Below are 19,514 nucleotides of genomic sequence, written 5' to 3'. Positions count from 1 at the left end.
TCGTTTATTTTATTTCTTTTTCGATCGCTGTTTATTATCGAAATCTTTTACAACATGTTTGCGTTTGTTAAGAAAATCTCGTATTCGTATAGCATTCTTTTTAGTACAAATACTCTCATCAGGATCGTAATGCCATCCACACTTGGCACCGGTGCTATATTCAAACAATACATTTAAATTCTCATTGAGACATATAATTGGCTTGTTAATAGTGACAATTTTTTTGAGTTTATTTTTTATGTTTTCATCGATAACAAAAACACGGTCAGCATTTTTAATCCAATCATTCAAAATTTGACGTTGACTCGAAGCTTCGTATTCTCCTTCTTCCCACTTAATCTTAGAATTTTCTTCATCAACTTTATAATATTGCTGTAACCGTTCTGATAATTCTTCCCAAGTACATGGTGGTTTAAATACATAATGTCCTTCTTTATATTTAACATATTTACTAGGTTCACTAGGTTTACTAGGTTTATCATTTGTACTAGATTTAATAGGTTTTAAACTTGTTATCGATAATTCTTTAATGAATTTTCGATTGTCATAATCATAATCATTAAAATCAATTATTAGACTCATTGTTTTTTTTTAAATTTAATTTTACTATGTAAGGCTGAAATATTGTATAAAATTTTTACTTAAACAATTGTTATATCTAATAAAAGGTACATAAAAAATTTTTATTTATTTATTGTCACATTTAATTTTTCATGACTCATTTTACAAAACATTGATTTGATAAAATCCAATTTTTCATTTTCAAATCATTATCACCCACACAGTTATTTTTGTGATATTTACATTTCGTTAGATACTTTTTCAATTTACATATGAAAGATGAGTATGAAACTCATTTTTGTGCTTATCATAACCTAAATCATGTAAATAAATAATTGGATACTTTCCCATATCGTAAATTATTTTTTCCGAAAATTTTTGAATTTTTTTTCAGTAGATGTTAATTGACAGACACATTTCTAGAAAAATTGAAAATGATTATAAATTATTTTTAAATTTCATATATAGTCTGACATGGTTATATATGATCAGATCAGATTATATGGCCATATCAGAAAATTTTTAACGATTACTTAAATTGTAATGCTGTTATAAATTTTGATTTTCATGGTAATGAGAAATTTAAGTTAGAGATTGTGAGTCTATTTACTTAAAGAGTTCTTTAAGCTTATCACATTGTCATACACACAATTATTTTCAGAACGGTTCTGATGATGGAGACATTTTGTTTCGAATTCGTAATCAAATACAATGTCTTCATCATCATCATTATCATCATCGAGATATAAAAATCGGTATATCTACATTACCAATAATTTGAAGTAGCAAGTGCTTCGTCTTTGATTCACACACAAAAACGCGTCTGGCCTGATATAAATGTTTCATCAAAATTGATTCTTGGGACTTAGCTAAAGTGTGTCCTAGTTGCCACGGGATCCCATAAACCTCGTAGCGATATAGATAATCATCTCGGTATTTTTTCGGCAATTGTTCCCACGAATATGGTGGCTTAAATACGTAATGACTATCAATAAACTCACCATTAGAATTTGGTTGTAAGCTTACTATTGCCAATTCTTTAATCTGAAGTCTATCATTTGGTATAAAATATTCGTGAAAGTCAATAATTATGTCAACTTTTTAGGTTGTGTAATAAATAACATTTTATATTCTTTACTAATGAAAAATAAAAAAAAACATTTACACAAATTATTTCTCCAAAAATTAATTTTTCAAACGTTTTTTTAAAATTAGTATTTTTTTTTAAATGTTTATACTAGAAATTTGAATGGCGCGAGTTTTTTGCGAGTTTTGGCCTATGACTAACTTCAAGACTCATGTATTTTTATTCAGACGACATTGAATGAAGTAAAGTTATTTGAATTTAGTTGAAGAGAATTTCTCTCATTGCAATTACATTATCATAAGCACAGTTATTCTTTTCACGGTTCTCATGATGAAGACAGCCAGTACTGGTCCTATATTTAAACAAAGTACCGAAGTTATCATTGAACGGTATAATTGGTATATTTGTATTACCAATAATTTCAATTAATCTACGTTTCGCACGTTCATTAGCAACAAAAATGCACTGAGCTTTACGAAACAATTTATTCAAAATAGAGTACAGTAAGTCGGTTTTGGTGTATCCCAAATCCCATGGAATTCCGTAAATTTTTGTCGTTTCAAAAACTCATTTTGATATTGCGTTGGTAATTCTTCTCATGAATATGGCGCTTTAAATATGTTATGCCGGTCAACAAAAGTACCATTAGTATCTGATTGTAAACTTATTATTGCCAATTCTTTCACCATAATTTGATCATTATCAATAAGATAATCGTGAAAATCAATTATAAAATCCATTATTTATTTTTAAAATTTATTTTTCTTGATCGATGAGTTATACTAAACGTCTTGTCTCTAATATATTTTAGATTTTTACAATAATGGTTCTATGTTTTTCTTTTAATCACTTTGAAAAGTTTATACTTAGAAAAATTTTATGATTGTTGCCAATTTAAATTAGTGCATTACAATTGCCTGATTACAAACTATTTTATCATGCTTCCTTTCATTAATTGGTATAATCAAATTTGTCCTTTCATTAATCAAAGTCAGTTACTATACGTGTAATGCATAACGGTTACTGATAAAAAATTTAGAAAGAATAAATTATTCAAATGAATCATTCAAAGTGAAAATAATTGTCTAGTTGAACATTATGATAGATCATTTTTATAAACCAATAATTACCTAACATATAATGTTTAATATTTAAAATACAGTTATGTATAGAATCAGTTTTGATTATTCTTACTTAATGTTTGATTAATAATAAGCAATAAATTTTTTTCTGCTAAAAAACGAATCTCATTATAAATTTTGTTTAATTAATAAAAAAATACATTGATTTAGTCCAAAACATCGATCCTGTCAATTGTGTTGTTTGAATCTTCATAATTGCAATTACCAAAAAGAATTATTATTAAAAAAAAAAAAATTATTTTCTTTCAAATATTACTGAATAATAATTAGCACGTGTCAATAAAAGAATATCATTTATATTTAGTTTTCAGTTATTTAAAATGTTAACGAAATTCATTTTGCTTTACATTATATAAGTGAAGTATTAATGTTCGTTTATTTTATTTCTTTTTCGATCGCTGTTTATTATCGAAATCTTTTACAACATGTTTGCGTTTGTTAAGAAAATCTCGTATTCGTATAGCATTCTTTTTAGTACAAATACTCTCATCAGGATCGTAATGCCATCCACACTTGGCACCGGTGCTATATTCAAACAATACATTTAAATTCTCATTGAGACATATAATTGGCTTGTTAATAGTGACAATTTTTTTGAGTTTATTTTTTATGTTTTCATCGATAACAAAAACACGGTCAGCATTTTTAATCCAATCATTCAAAATTTGACGTTGACTCGAAGCTTCGTATTCTCCTTCTTCCCACTTAATCTTAGAATTTTCTTCATCAACTTTATAATATTGCTGTAACCGTTCTGATAATTCTTCCCAAGTACATGGTGGTTTAAATACATAATGTCCTTCTTTATATTTAACATATTTACTAGGTTCACTAGGTTTACTAGGTTTATCATTTGTACTAGATTTAATAGGTTTTAAACTTGTTATCGATAATTCTTTAATGAATTTTCGATTGTCATAATCATAATCATTAAAATCAATTATTAGACTCATTGTTTTTTTTTAAATTTAATTTTACTATGTAAGGCTGAAATATTGTATAAAATTTTTACTTAAACAATTGTTATATCTAATAAAAGGTACATAAAAAATTTTTATTTATTTATTGTCACATTTAATTTTTTCATGACTCATTTTTACAAAACATTGATTTGATAAAATCCAATTTTTCATTTTCAAATCATTATCACCCACACAGTTATTTTTGTGATATTTACATTTCGTTAGATACTTTTTTCAATTTACATATGAAAGATGAGTATGAAACTCATTTTTGTGCTTATCATAACCTAAATCATGTAAATAAATAATTGGATACTCTCCCATATCGTGAATTATTTTTTCCGAAAATTTTTTTGAATTTTCATTATACAAATAGACATACTTTGACTTTTTAAAATTTTCAGATAAAATTTACTTCTGTATGTTGAAGTCTAACAGACTTTTTTTCCACCCAATGCCATGAATTTTATATATAACATTGCATAATCTCAAATTTTCCTAATTTATTGGCGGTTTTAACAAACCCGGGAAAAACGGATTAGATCTGCTAAGGCAGATCTGGCCAGATCTTTAAATTGTCTCTATCTGACGAGATCTGGTCAGATATAATCAGATCTGACTAGATCTTTAAATTGCCCGGGTGAAAAAGATTATATATAATTATATATACTCATACATAATTATATATGAAAAATTGCCATATATAATTATAGAGAATTATTTCCATAAAAAAAAACCTAATCTGATCATGTCTGATGTATTTTTAACTCAGATATAGTTATATCTGTTTAGATCTGATCAGATATGACTAGATCTGATTATATCTCAAATCCCATATCTGGTCAGATATAAATAGATCTGACCAGATATAATTAGATCTGGTCAGATTTAAACCTTTTTTCCCGGGAATAGTGTTTATTAATAATTTCTTTGCAACTTTCTTCTTCTAAACTTATCATCGCTAATTCTTTAAAAAGAATTCTGCCTTCAGATATCCTGTAACCATGAAAATCAAGAACTGAATTCAATTTTAATTACAATGTCATACATGTGACGTATCTGTCTAATTAATGCGATAAAATTAAACAAGTTAACTTTTTAACCATAACCATGAGTCAGTAGTTCAGTTTATTTATCTATTCAATTGTATAATTATATTTATTGTAATCATAAAATAGATTATGAATTGTTATTTGTAAATTCGATTAATTATTTATTTTCTTTAAAATCATGTGGGGAATTTTTAACTTCCCGCTAAGAAAATTGAAAATTTTCAAAAATCGAGAAGTTATTGGTTTTACCCGTTTTTCGAAAATCGAGTTTTCATCGGATCTCGACGTTTCGAGATCCTAGGAAGCTTTCCTGACTATTTTCACGATGATGTCCGTACGTCTCTGTGTGTGTGTGTGTGTGTGTGTGTGTGTAAATCTCTCGTAATTTTTGAACGGCTTGACCGATTTCATCGCGGTTGGTGTCATTCAAAAGGGCTTCGCCAAACTTAGATTTCCTGTAAGTTGGAACCGATTCGGACCAGTAGATTTCGAGAAATTGCAAAAAAAGTGACAAAAGAAGTTGTTTTTTTTTTATTTTTTTTAAATATTTTCGAAATGGCTGAACCGATCGACCTCAAAAACTAATCAGCTCTTAACCTTAAAATCCCGCATCGATCGCCACATAGAGCGTCAGAATCGGTTGATGCGTTCGTGAGATATCGTTGTCGAAAAAAATCGAAAAAAGTATTTTTTTGTAATAACTCCGAAATTTTTCATCAGATCAATTTTTTTGTTCTAAATTTTTTATAGAGCTCAAAAAACCACATCGATCGCCTGCTATCGCGTGAAAATCGGTTGATTTATTAAAAAGTTACAGCAGTTTGAAAATTAGAAAAATCGTGTTTCATCGAATTTTAATAAGACTTTTGAGCTCGAAGAGCTCAAAAGCATAGAAAAGCTATCTCTTTGAGCTCAGAGAGCTCAAAATAATACATAAATTGTATTTTTGAGCTCGAAGTGCTCAACAACGTCATAAGTGCAATTCTAAGCGCCTAGGTATGGAATTAGCGGGAAGTTGCAGAGATGGCCTTCAGGGTCAACCGTTTTTCTAATTTTTTTTAGTTCTATTATGATTCTATAGCAGCAAAGATTCACGATATTTTTATGTAATTTGATTTTTATTATTAAGTGATCTAATTGCTAACTGAAAATTACCTAAAATGTTTGGTAGCATGTGTTATATAAATGCAATCACACTTATTAAAAAAATTTTTCAAATAACTATCATTCATTTTCAATAAATATCAATACGTAAAATCAAACCCAATATAATATTATAACAACACTAATTTAAATTTTTACTCCCAAATTTTCAAGAAGTTCAGTATGTTAATATTCACATGTTATAAATAGAACTCTGAAAATTTTAATAAATATAAACGAAAAAATTTCATGGCTCATTACAAAGAATTATTTAAATAACATTCCAATCAGAAACTATATTTTTTTTATTTCTTCTCTTTTTAGAAATATTTAAAATATTGGCTCTTTCTTTCCATAATTTTTCTACAATTAATTCTTTCATTTTCATAGCATTATCATATGCACAATTATTGTAATGAGGATACTGATGATGATTACATTGTGTATGAAGATTTTTTACATTTGCATAAGAAACTACTTGAGATAAACTTAAAATTTGTTTGTTTTTTATTTTGCTATTTATTTTAGATAGAAACTTTTTAATATTCATGTCGAATAAATAAATACGTCTTGCATTAATTATATTGTCTCGTAAAATAGACGATTGTAAATCGGGGTTGTAGAACCCTAATTGCCACGGGATACCATGAGTATTAAACATTTTTGAATATTGGTCTTGACTATTTTTCGGAAGTAACTCCCATCGATATGGTGGTGCAAAAACATAATGTTTATCAATACTGCAAGAAACGACACTATCATTAGTTTGGATGCTTAAAATTGCTAATTCTTTTATAAATGGTTGATTTCTCAAACCATAATATCCGTGAATATCAATCACTATATCCATAAACGTTTTAGACTTATCAAAAATTCTACTACTAATTAAAACTTAAAAAAAAGTTTTTTTTTTAATTTTCTATAAAATTTACTTGAATTTCGGTATCGGTGGAAATTTACGTTTCAAAAATATTTTTTTCAATAACCAGTTTCTCATGTCCATGGCGTTGTCATACGCGCAATTATTGCAATCACGTAATTGATGATGATTACATTTCGTTCCTATCGATAGAATCTCTTTGTAGTGAAAATCAGATAAGCATATAATTTTTTTGTCATTATAATAGTAATTATATCTCATGTTTCTGTTCTCGAGATCACATTGTAGTACTGCCTCGCACACCAATTGTCACCACAAAGTTAAGCTGTAAATAAAATGAAGTTAGCTACGTTGTAACACCGTCATATGTCCAACCTCATTCTGTTTTTTGTGCGCCTCTTGTCACTACGTACTATTTTATTTCTCTCAATATTAATTTGGAAAAATTAAATTAATATTTAATAAAAAATATTATGAGCAAGCGACAAGCTGATTCACCTTTGGATCTTGATTTTCTAAAAGAAAATTAATGAAATATCAAAATTTAATCGATGAATTGTCAACCGACAAACATGAAAGTGACATATCTGTCAGATCAGATGACGAAGGTATATGTCTATGCCAATAGGCTAATTTTTTATAATTATTTTCATGATTATTTTTATTCACTAATTATTTATTATGATTAATTTAATTTTTCATAATAAATTCGGGCGATTATTTTATAATAATTCGCACCATTGGGTTAACCCAAAATAAATGAATGAATAAAATATAAATAACCAAAATTAAATTGCTTGTTATAGCAATTTGGGCAATTTTGTACCTTTTTTCGGTTACAAATTGTACCATTCGACTGGGTTATACATCAAAAATAATTTTTTTATTTGTGTCAAAGAATTTATTTCTTTGATAACATATATAACCCAGATCATTATTGTCTTGTAGGTTCAGATCATGATGAATTATCTGAGTCTGATCTTGAAAAGAAGACCGTTCCCAAAACGGATTCTGGTAACAAGATTTCTCGTACTCCACAAGACAATGACACCAATAATTCTGAAATTATTGAACTACCGGAGAAGGCTCGAGATCTTCTTGGGGTTGAAAAGCGTCGACAGAAAGACCTAAGTTTCGAGTTCCATCCTGAGCTTGTCGCGTGTTGGAAGGAGACTCTCTCAAAGGGGATGGAAACCTCTACAAAAAAGGAAATTTTAGAAAAATATCCTGATAAAGGTAATATTAACCTAAAAGCTCCGATTTTGAATCCAGAGCTTTTGCCGTTGCTTCACAAGTCTGCTGTTGGCAGAGATAAGCATCTCGCGTCGAACCAAAATCTCTGTGGCCTTTCCTTGGTTAGTCTCGGGAAAGCGCTGTGCGCTATGTTCTCCGATGATGAAGAACCATTGGAGAAGGATGACATTTTAGAGTTGCTGTGTGACTCCAGTAACATTATGTGTGAATTAATGTTTCAACTGGAAAAGGCTCGTAAAACTCATGTTTACCAGTACGTGGAGTCTAAACGCAAGACTGTTTTAGAAGAATCTGTCACTGACGAGTTTTTATTCGGCAAGGATCTTTCTAAAAGGATCAAAGATTCTTCTACGGTTGAAAAAGCAGGTTTAACCTTGAAATCCCAACCCGAGCAGAAGACTTTTGTTTCACGGAAGCGTTTTTTAAACTGGAAGAGCCCGGCTACGTCGCGAGGTGGCCCGTCTCAGTCGGGCTTCAACCGGAAACCATTCCAAAAATTTGGCCAGTTCAATCGATCGACACCACCACAAACTCGATCTCTGACCAAATCCAAGGGCCATCAGTCCCAATCAAACAACACAAAGTAGAGGTTAGTTCTATAGCTGGTCGACTACAATTCTTTTTACGAGCTTGGTCACAAATAACTTCAGATAGTTTTATTTTAGAAACAATATCTGGTTATAAAATACCTTTTTTGACTACTCCAATACAGCATAAAGAACCTCGTAATGATTTATTGTCCGATAATAATGCAATGCAAGAAGCTATTGATGATCTTTTAGTTTTAGGAGCTGTTCAGAAATGTAGTGACGTTAAGGGTCAATTTCTCTCCAGTATTTTTCTTATTCCTAAAAGTAATGGAAAAATGAGATTTATTTTAAATTTAAAAAAATTAAATTCTTTTTATTGATGTCACTCATTTCAAAATGGAGGATATTAGAACAGCTTTAAAATTAACTACTCCAAGATGTTTTATGGCTAATATTGACTTACAAGATGCATATTTAATGATTCCTATTCATAAAAATTTTTGGAAATATCTTAGATTTCGTTGGAACGGTCAACTTTATGAGTTTATTTGCATGCCATTTGGATTGAACACTGCTCCGTGGGTATTTACGAAAATCTTAAAACCAGTTATAAGTATTTTGAGAAGTCAAGGTTGGACATCAGTAGTCTACTTAGATGATTGGTGGTTAGTAGCTCCGTCAGAAGAACTGTGCTTAAAAAACATTAGTATGACTATTGAATTATTAGAATCTCTTGGATTTATAATAAATCGATCTAAGAGTAATTTGATTCCTTCTCAATCTTGTCAGTTTTTAGGGTTCATTCTTAATTCAAATTCTATGACTATAGAAATAACTCAAAATAAAAGAGACCACATTTTTGAGTTAATTTCTAAATTTGAAAATATTAAAATTTGTTCCATAAGGGAATTTGCTCAATTTGTAGGCAAAATAACTGCTGCTTGTCCGGGAATAAATTATGGTTGGTTTTATTCTAAACCGTTCGAACGAAATAAGTATTTAGTTTTATTAAAAGCTGGCGATAATTACGAAGCATCGATGTACCTATCTCCCTCTTTGAAAAAAGAATTTGTTTGGTGGAAACAAAATATTTTAACATCCAAAAATATCATCAAACAATCTGCCTTTCATTTGACTATTTTTTCGGACGCATCTTTGATGGGTTGGGGTGCTTACTGCAATGGTAAAGTTGCTTATGGCAAGTGGTCTATTGAAGAAAAACGTTTTCATATTAACAGTTTAGAACTTTTGGCGGCATTCAATGGCTTAAAATCATTTGCTTTTGATTTAACAAACTGTGAAATTCTTCTGAAAATTGACAATTCGACGGCGATTGCATATTTAAACAAGATGGGAGGTACTAAATTTCAGGACTTAAATAACATTTCATACGACATTTGGTCTTGGTGTGAGCAAAGACGTTTGTGGCTAATTGCATCTTATATTCCCTCTCAAGAAAATACGGAAGCTGATTTAGCTTCAAGAGTAGATAATGTCGACACAGAATGGGCCTTGGCCACATGGGCTTATGATAAAATTACCAGAAAATTAGGTATTCCGGAAATAGATCTGTTTGCATCAAAAATAAATACTAAATGTAGTCTGTATTGTTCCTGGCATCAAGAACCAGATGCATTTTGTATTGATGCATTCACTTTAAGTTGGACAGATTTTTATTTTTTTGCTTTTCCTCCTTTTTCTCTAATTTTGAAAGTTTTACAAAAAATTCAAGTTGACCAAGCTTGTGGAATTGTAGTGGTTCCTGATTGGCATGCGCAACCATGGTATCCTCTGTGGTTGTCATTATTGGAATCTCCTCCATTATTTTTTCAACCTTCAAATAATCTTTTGTTTGGTCTTGACAGGAAAATGCAACATCCATTAGCCGCGAAATTAACCCTGATGGCAGGAAGATTATCTGCGAAGCATTCAAGTTGAAAGGAGTAAAAGAAGAGTCTGTTAGTCTTCTCCTCAACTCGATTACTGAATCTACTCTTAAACAATACACTAAACCTATTGTAGATTGGTATTATTTTTGCAAATCTCAAGACTTGAACTTATACAGGCCAACTGAGGGTCAAGTTGCGGACTGGTTGTCTGGAAAATTTCATCAAGGTGCTTCTTATAGTTCTCTGAATACTTGTCGTTCGGCTCTTTCGTTAATTTGTGGAGAATATATTGGACAGAGTCCTTTATTATCTCGTCTGTTAAAAGGGATTTATAAAGAGAAACCCAGTAAACCTAAGTACAATAAAATTTACAGTCTTGATCCGGTTATTAATAAATTAGAACAAATGAGTCCGCTCAGTGTTCTTAGTTTACCAGAATTAACTAACAAGTTATTAATGTCAATGGCCTTAATTACGGCGCATCGTAAACAAACTCTATCCCTTATTAAACGATCAAATATTAAAAAAGTTCAGAACGGTTATGAAATTCAAATTCCGGATTTTATTAAGACGTCAAGACGTGGTCATCATCAACCTCTCCTTATTCTTCCTCGGTTTCCTGAATATAAAAATTTGTGTGTTGCTTCAATGTTAGAAGCTTATTTAAAAGTTACATCTGATTTGTTGATCAATAACAAAATAGAAGCTTTATTTATTACAACAAGACAACCTTTTAGAGCAGCTTCAAAAGATTCTTTGAGCAGATGGTTGAAAATGTTTCTATTTAACTGTGGTATATCAAGTGAATATACTCCTCACAGCATCAGACATGCTTCTACATCATCAGCTTTAGCTAAAGGAGTCGATCTCTCCGTTATCAAGAATCTTGCTGGCTGGTCAGAAAACTCAAAGGTTTTTGAAAAATTTTATAATAGACCTATTGTACAAGATCCGAGTACATTTGCTAAAAGTGTGTTATTATAAAAAAAAAAAAAAAAAAAAATGTATTGTTCAATTAAAGAATTGTTAAATTAATAAAAATAATTATATTTTTTTTCAAATGATACTCTGAACATCCTACAATGTGATCTCGAGAACGAAACATGAGATATAATTATATGATCGAGCGAGCCTGCCGAAGGCGAGCGATGCTCGATCGTATATTGATTGTTTCGTTCGAAGAGATCACACCCCACCCTCTAATTATTGTTAATTATTATTTAAAAATTATTGTATTATCCCTCCCGTGATCTCTTCTAGAAACAACTACTTTAAACTGCATGAGGTTGGACATATGACGGTGTTACAACGTAGCTAACTTCATTTTATTTACAGCTTAACTTTGTGGTGACAATTGGTGTGCGAGGCAGTACTACAATGTGATCTCTTCGAACGAAACAATCAATATAATTACGATCGAGCATCGCCTGCCTTCGGCAGGCTCGCTCGATCATATAATTCCCATCATATTTTGTAAGTAAATTTTTTTAACCCGATTCATAACAAAAATCCGTCTCGATATTCTGAAAAGCTTCCTCAAAATTATACTTTGTGATTTGTGAGATACGAGTCCTATTTGCCAAGGTATTCCGTGATCATCATAGGATTCTAAATACTCTAGTTTTTGTTCTTTTGGTAGATCTTTCCATGGACAACTTGGTTTAAATACATAATGTATATCAATAAAATTTTTTTTATTTGGTAATTTTAAACCTAATGCAGCGAGTTCTTTAACATAAACATCATCAGCCGCAGAATAATACTCATGAAAATCGATAATTATATCCATTATTATATATTTTTCTTTCTAAATAAAAACAATTGAAACAAAAAAAATTTTTTTTTAATTTTGTTTTCAAATTTAATTTATATCAATCAGTGTATCCAAAAAATTATTCAGTAAAAATATTTTCTGATATTTATATTTTTGATTAAAAATTTTCCAATGGAAAATAAGGACCAATTGTAAATGCGTAATTGTTTTATATTTTACTGCGAACGTTCTATGAACTTTGTTAATTTCTTCACAGCTCCAAAAATTATTTTATCACCTGTATATTGAAGTTCGGATGTGATTTAGTATCGAGAGATAGCTTAATAAACTCAATTTATGTTATTTTGACATTTTTAGTACATAAAAGTGGTTTAGTTTTTGTCCTTTCCTAATGAAGAAATTGATTAGATTTTACCTAGTACATATATATAGATTAATTAATGAAAATTTTGTGAAGATGAAGAAAAGAAAAAGAGTAAGTTTCTTAATAGAAAATTACAGATGAACCGAAAAAAAAAACTGAATCACCCGACCGGAAATCGAATCCATTCATTTGGTTACGCGGTAAAAGTTCTTTACATCAAGACATCTAAGGTTATATATACTCGACTATAATTTAGTCCCAGAAGCTTATACACACACTCATGTGAAATCATTTCGTTTCATCTTCTTCTACACAATATATTACTTGAGGCTTCGTAACCGTATATGATATTGATATTCGTAACAGTACTTGTAGTTTTTAGATTATTTTTTCCATAGTTATGTAGGGTCATAGTATAAACGCAATTATTATTCAATTTCATAATTGACGATTATTGTATTTGTCTCTATATTTCACTAAATTTATTATGCTTCGTATTAGATAAACGTAAAAACAGGATATACTCCTCATAGCCAATAATAACAAGCAGTTTCTTTTTATATGAATTGATATCCTGATCATCTCAGCCTTTGTTAATAAAGGGTACTGAAATTGAATTTGTAAGGATTTGCATATCCTAATTGGGAAGTAGCTTTTCGCTTACGAGCTATGAATAATCTTTTATATCTTGATTCACAAGCGTGATTATAATTAATAATTTTTTATAATAAAAATTATGTTGATTGTGAAAGATAATAATTAATGATAACGATAATAAATTATCTAAATGTCTATTTATAAAATTAGTAGTTTCATAACTATTAACTTTTATATTGGTACACAGAAAAAATTAAATAGTACAATTTACTTCTGATTACTTTTCAGTGTTTTAAATAGTACACCGCACTTTAGGGTGGAATGACATTTAAAATTATCAAATAAAATGTGAAAAAGTATAAACACAAATATTTATAATTAAATATTGAAAACAGTGATTTGTATCGGTTACTATAGTAAATATCGTTTAGTTTTTTTCCGGGTAACTATTATCGAATTTTTAAAATCAGTATGTTTATTTTTAGTCATGAAATTTACATATATCTGGATATCGTTTTTTTGGAAATCCATTTTTCAATAACCAATTTCTCATATTTAAGGCGCTATCATATACACAATAATTCAAATCACGGTTTTCATGATGATTACACTTGGTACCGGGTTCCATAATGTCAAAGTAATCCATGTCAGATAAACACAAAATGGGTTTTTTAACTTTGTTACCAATAACTTCGAGCAAATGATATTTTTTAAGATTATCGCTTAAATAAATACGTTTAGCTTTATCGAAATTTCTAGTTAATATCGATTTCTGTGAAGCAATGTTTATATATCCGAGTTGCCACGGAATTCCATGTTTTTCAAATGAGTCCAAGTAAAAATTCTGGTATAGACTGGGCACTTTACTCCACGAAAATGGCGACTTAAATAAATAATGCTTGTCTATATAAACACTATTAGCATTTTTTTGTAGACTTAATATAGCCAATTCCTTTATATAGTATTTATTTTCTGGCATAACATACTCTGTGAAATCCATATCTAAATCCATTATAATTTATTAGAATCCCGGGAAAAAATTATCAGACCTGACCATGCCTGTTCATGTATGATCAGGCCTGAAATTAGACCTGATCATGCCTGTTCATGTATGATCAGGCCTGAAATTAGACATGGTCATGCCTGTCCATGCCTGTTCATACCTGCTCATGTCTGAAGCGTCAAATACGATCAGGTCTGAACAGGCCTGTTCATGTCTGAAGGGTTAAATACGCTCAGGTCTGATCAGGCCTATTCATGTCTGATCAGACCTGTTCATGCCTATTCATGTCTGATGGGTTAAATACGATCAGGTCTAATCAGGCCTATTCATGCCTGTTCATGTCTGATCAGACCTGTTCATGCATGTTTATGTCTGAAGGGTTAAATACGCTCAAGTCTGATCATGCCTGTTCATGTCTGATCAGGCTTGTTCATGTCTGAAGGGTTAAATACACTCATGTCTGATCAGGCCTATCCATGCCTGTTCATGTCTGCAGCGGGAAATACGCTCAGGCCTGTTCATGCCTGTTCATGTTTGAAGCATTAAATATGCTTAGGCCAGTTCATGCCTGTCCATGGCTAGAAAAGTTAATTAAATTTATCCTACGGTAGGTTTTTAATGATAATCAAAATACTTTTATTTATTGAATAATAAAATATACCGTTTATTGATAATTTACAAATTTATTAATCGAAATTAATGTACATACACTGAACATATTTAAAAATTTTTCTTAGCATATTTGGTCCTTAGACCAAATGCATGAACAGGCATGGACAGGTATGATCGGGCATGAGCGTATTTAACCCTTCAGACATGAACAGGTCTGATCAGACATGAACAGGCATGAATAGGTATGATCAGGCCTGAGCATATTTAAAACTTCAGGCATAGACAGGCATGACCATGTCTAATTTCAGGCCTGATCATACATCAACAGGCATGATCAGGTCTGATTATTTTTTCGAGGGTAGATCTGACCAGACTTGCATAGTCAAAGATGTGATAAAAATTTTTTCTTTGACGAAAAAAATTTTTTTGGTCATCACAAAATGTACAAAATTATTTTTATGATTATGTTTGAATAATTTTGAAATAAAAAATTTGTTACATTTCCTATAGGATGTTTTGGTCTGCTCTGCTCCTGCCTAATATTAAAATCATTTCTTATTTTATTATTTAAATAAATGTGATGTTATAATGAGATTCGGTTAAATAAATAAATTAGGACTGTCAAAATATATTATAAAATCCATTTTTATATTATATTTATGATAAACTTTTTTGATACGTTATGTATTTCATAAAATTGTTGTCACGTAAGATAGCACCACAGCAGGCGGGAACTTTAAGGCACACGGATATCACCAAAGTTAAACAGCATTGAGCGTGGTTAGTAGTTGGATGGGTGACTGCTGGTGTTACAGCCGAACAATTATATGTAATTATTTTTTTTTCTTATTTTAATTCATTATAAAGAATTGCGTATGACTCTATCAAGTACTATATCCATAAAATTAAGCAAAATGATTAATTAAAAGTAACAATGGGCTTTCAGATCTGACCATGTCTGATCAGGCCTGATCAGGTCAATTCATGCCTGATCAGGCATGGTCATTTTTCATGTCTGATCAGGCCTGATCATTTTTTCCCGGAATACTCTCTAATAAAAGTATATTTTTAATTATTTATTAGCTAAAAATAATAATTGATTGAAAAATAATGATTAGTCTCAGCCGCATTTTCTTTAGATTCCGATAAAATTTGTAACTGGAAACTTTGAATTACAAGTAGTATGAATCGATTTCAAAATTAAATTTTTTTTTGATTTTAAAATATTCTCATATCTTCGAAAAAATGAGCAATTGAGTAACATATATGTAAAAAATAGTTTTAGAAATGAAATTTCCAGCAAATTTTATAATTGCACTTTTTTTATTTATTAAACGAGTGATTCTCTCAATGTCTTAAAGAATCTATAAAATACAGCGCTCCCTTCCTAAGGTATAACAGGTTATCTTGTTTTCTCTTATTAGTGGCTTACGGGAAAAAAAAGACAAAACAAAGATATCTTAGGGATGGAGCAGTGTATATTGAAAAAATGCCATTCGGCAGCCGAAATGTAAGTAGATTTCATAATGAATAAAAAAAAAACTACTCGGCTTATATACGAAAAAAAAAAAAAAAAAAAAAAAAACGAGTGCAACAGCAAATTTCATAATTGGCATAGCAGAATAGGACATAATTTTTAGACTACACATATGATGTAGTACTCAAATTAAAGCTTATTTAAAGAGCTTTCAAATGCAATTTACAAAGATTCAATAAGTTATCCCATTCAAAAGTTATTCGAGTAAGAAAGTGAAAAAAAACGAATTTTTAAGATTTTGAAAATTTTGAAATCCCGGTATTTCTAAATTACTTGACCGATTAAGCTCATCTTCGAACTTGACTTCGGTATTTATCTGTAGAGTAAGTATGTTGAGTTTGGTGGAGATCCGTAGCTAATTGTAGACACTATCGTCCTAACAAGTCGCGTTATATCCCATATATATAAATATATATATATATATATTTATATACAGGGTGTCCCAAAAGTCACGGACGCCATTGTAGCATCTGATGAAAAAAATAATTCTGAGACGAAAAGTCCTTAGTCATTTTTCAATTAACCGCATAGATAGTTAATTATTAATTAAAAATAACGTCTCTTCATTTGTTAGAGAGAGAGAGCGCCAGTGTCCAGTAAAATATGTGTCAAACAAAGACACAACTAACTGTATGACTAACTAGTTTCTATAGCTAACGTAGTCACACATATTTACTTACACATTCACACGTACAAGCGTCTTCGTTGGAACGCACTTGACTTGACACTAGTGCTCTCTCTCTAACGCATAAAAGGACGTTATTTTAATTAATAATTAATTATCTATACGTCTGATTAAAAGATGGCTAAGGACTTTTCGTCTCAGAATTATTTTGTTTATCAGATGCTACAATGGCGTCCGTTACTTCTGGGACACTCTGTATATAAATACATACATATATAAACTTTTGAACCATATGCATTTTCTGAATCCGCTCGACGAGCTGAGTCGAAATATAGCAAAATTTTTCAAAAGTTCCGTCAAGAGGACCAATGCAATAGTTAGATTTCTATGAAATCTACTAAAAATGACTGAGAGCTGATACATTTTATGTGGGTCAAATTAGAAAAAAATTTTTAGCAACTCTTTTAAAATGCATATAATTTATGACAATTAAATTTTTATTAATATGATAGCTGAAAATCTGGTGAAATTGTAAAGAATAAAACAAAAAATTGACCTGAAGTATATGATTTTTAAATGGGAAAAATTCAATAGGAAAAAGGCAGTACTTAAAATTAAAATGAAGAGCTCAAATTTAGGAAATTTTTTTCGGAATTTAGAATAAATATACACATAAATATTAACACTCACCGAAACATATTCTAGAATGTCTTCAAAAAAATACAGATAATTCTAGTAGGTCGACAATATAAATAAGCGTCACGTGAAATGATAGCTCGATATATTTAAAATTTCTAATCCAGATCGACAAAAGAATCTTGCATTTAAAATAAATGATAAATCATTAAATCTTAGAGTAAAATTCTCTAAATTGTTCTTTGAAAGTAGTCATTAAATTTTACAATTTAAGATTCTTCTCGTTGATATCCCAAGAAAAAAAAATTCAAATGTTTAATTTATTACGTGAAAGAGAATTTTTCATTTTAAAGGCATTTTCGTAAGCGCAATTGTCGTTCTCTCGATTCTGATGATGAATGCATTTTATTTTAATTTTATCGCCAGACAAATCAGGATTAGGACTTTCATCCGTGTATTCATGTAAAATTAACTCATTCCCTTCATCTATCATTTGGGTTAATAAATTTTTTTTATTTAAATCCATAATATACACACGTCTAGCTGAACTACAATATTCTTTTAAAATTTTTTCATGTAAATTAGCATTAGCATATCCCGATTGCCAAAGAATTCCGTTTTTTTGACACCGGTCCAAATAATCATCTTGAAATTTTTTCGGCAATGTTTCCCACAAGCAAGGTGGTTTGAAAACAAAGTGTTTATCGACGAAAATATGTTTAGTATACGGATGCAAACTCATCACCGCCAATTCTTTCAATAAAAGTTTGTCGTTTGGAAGGTAATATTCACTGAAATCGATAACGATATCCATTATATACAATTGATAATTTATAATAATTTAGATTTTAAAGCAATACTAAGAATAGTTATTTATTGATTCTATTGATCTAAATAATTTAATTGCAATAGATATTTCAAATATTCGATCATTAAGTTGCATCTTAAGTAGTATTTTATCCAAGTCTATGAACTTATTTACTTTGCAATTATACTAGCAGTAAGTTATACTTCTTTATTATGTTACTGCATATTAATAGCTCTTTTGTTTGATTAATCAATATAATATGGATCTATATATATATGTATCAAAAGTATAAATTTATATTACTGATCGTCACGTTTTATTAGTCATTTACGTAAGAGTGACGTAAGATCTGGCTTTCGTTATTCACACGTTCTGCTAATTGTTTAGTTAGTGAAAATTATTTAGAATATTAAATTTATATTTTTCATGGGTAGTGTGTTATCGAAAATTTATATAAGATGTTTCAATTTAATTTTTCATGACATATGCTCCAAAAATACCTCGTAATATCTCGGTGTAATAATCTAAGTTAGTTTCTAATAATAAATCATTTGTTCAAAATAATCTTCAACTATTTTCGGCTAAGTTCTGGAGAAAAATGACAAACTATTTGTTTTTTTTTTTTTTAAACTTGAATCATCAACATATTATCTATAAAATTAAGAAAATAAAAGAAAGATTTGTCTCTGGCGTATTTATGTAATAAAAAAGGTTGTTACACAGTAAAAAATTTTCGTCAAATTTAACACAAATATTTGTGTTACTGGACTGTTTTACACAAACCAATGTTAATTCAACATTTTAGTGTGTTAAATCAACACATGAGAATGTGAAATTCTACACACTGAAGTGTAATATTTTACACAAAAATTTTTACACTTTTACACAATGACGAAAAATTTTTACTGTTACATTTTCCGATTCGAAAATCAGTGATTCTCAAAAATTGGGAAGTTATTGGTTTCATCTAGATAGCTGAGCCAAAGGATGGAGAAGAAGAGTCCAGGTAGAGAGTGCAATCGCAAATGATCAAAAATGAAGCAAATTGTTAAAATTTT

General features: G+C 29.7%; 2 protein-coding genes across 4 annotated transcripts in view; one reads left to right on the top strand and one right to left on the bottom strand.

Annotated features, from left to right (window-relative positions):
- The window catches only part of LOC123264207 (G-protein coupled receptor moody-like), a 47,122-nt gene that overhangs the window by 9,953 nt on the left and 17,655 nt on the right, over positions 1 to 19,514 (bottom strand). The gene's annotated exons all lie outside the window — the stretch shown is intronic.
- On the top strand, positions 7,630 to 11,431 carry LOC123264223. Its single transcript, XM_044727406.1, has 2 exons — positions 7,630 to 8,670; positions 10,477 to 11,431. The coding sequence occupies exon 1, from the start codon at positions 8,015 to 8,017 to the stop codon at positions 8,666 to 8,668; it is 654 nt and encodes a 217-aa protein (XP_044583341.1). The 5' UTR covers positions 7,630 to 8,014; the 3' UTR covers positions 8,669 to 8,670; positions 10,477 to 11,431.

Source organism: Cotesia glomerata, linkage group LG4 (assembly GCF_020080835.1).
Source record: "Cotesia glomerata isolate CgM1 linkage group LG4, MPM_Cglom_v2.3, whole genome shotgun sequence".
Classification (NCBI taxonomy): domain Eukaryota; kingdom Metazoa; phylum Arthropoda; class Insecta; order Hymenoptera; family Braconidae; genus Cotesia; species Cotesia glomerata.
Note: the sequence above shows the minus strand (reverse complement) of the source record. Positions and strands in the feature narration are given on the sequence as shown.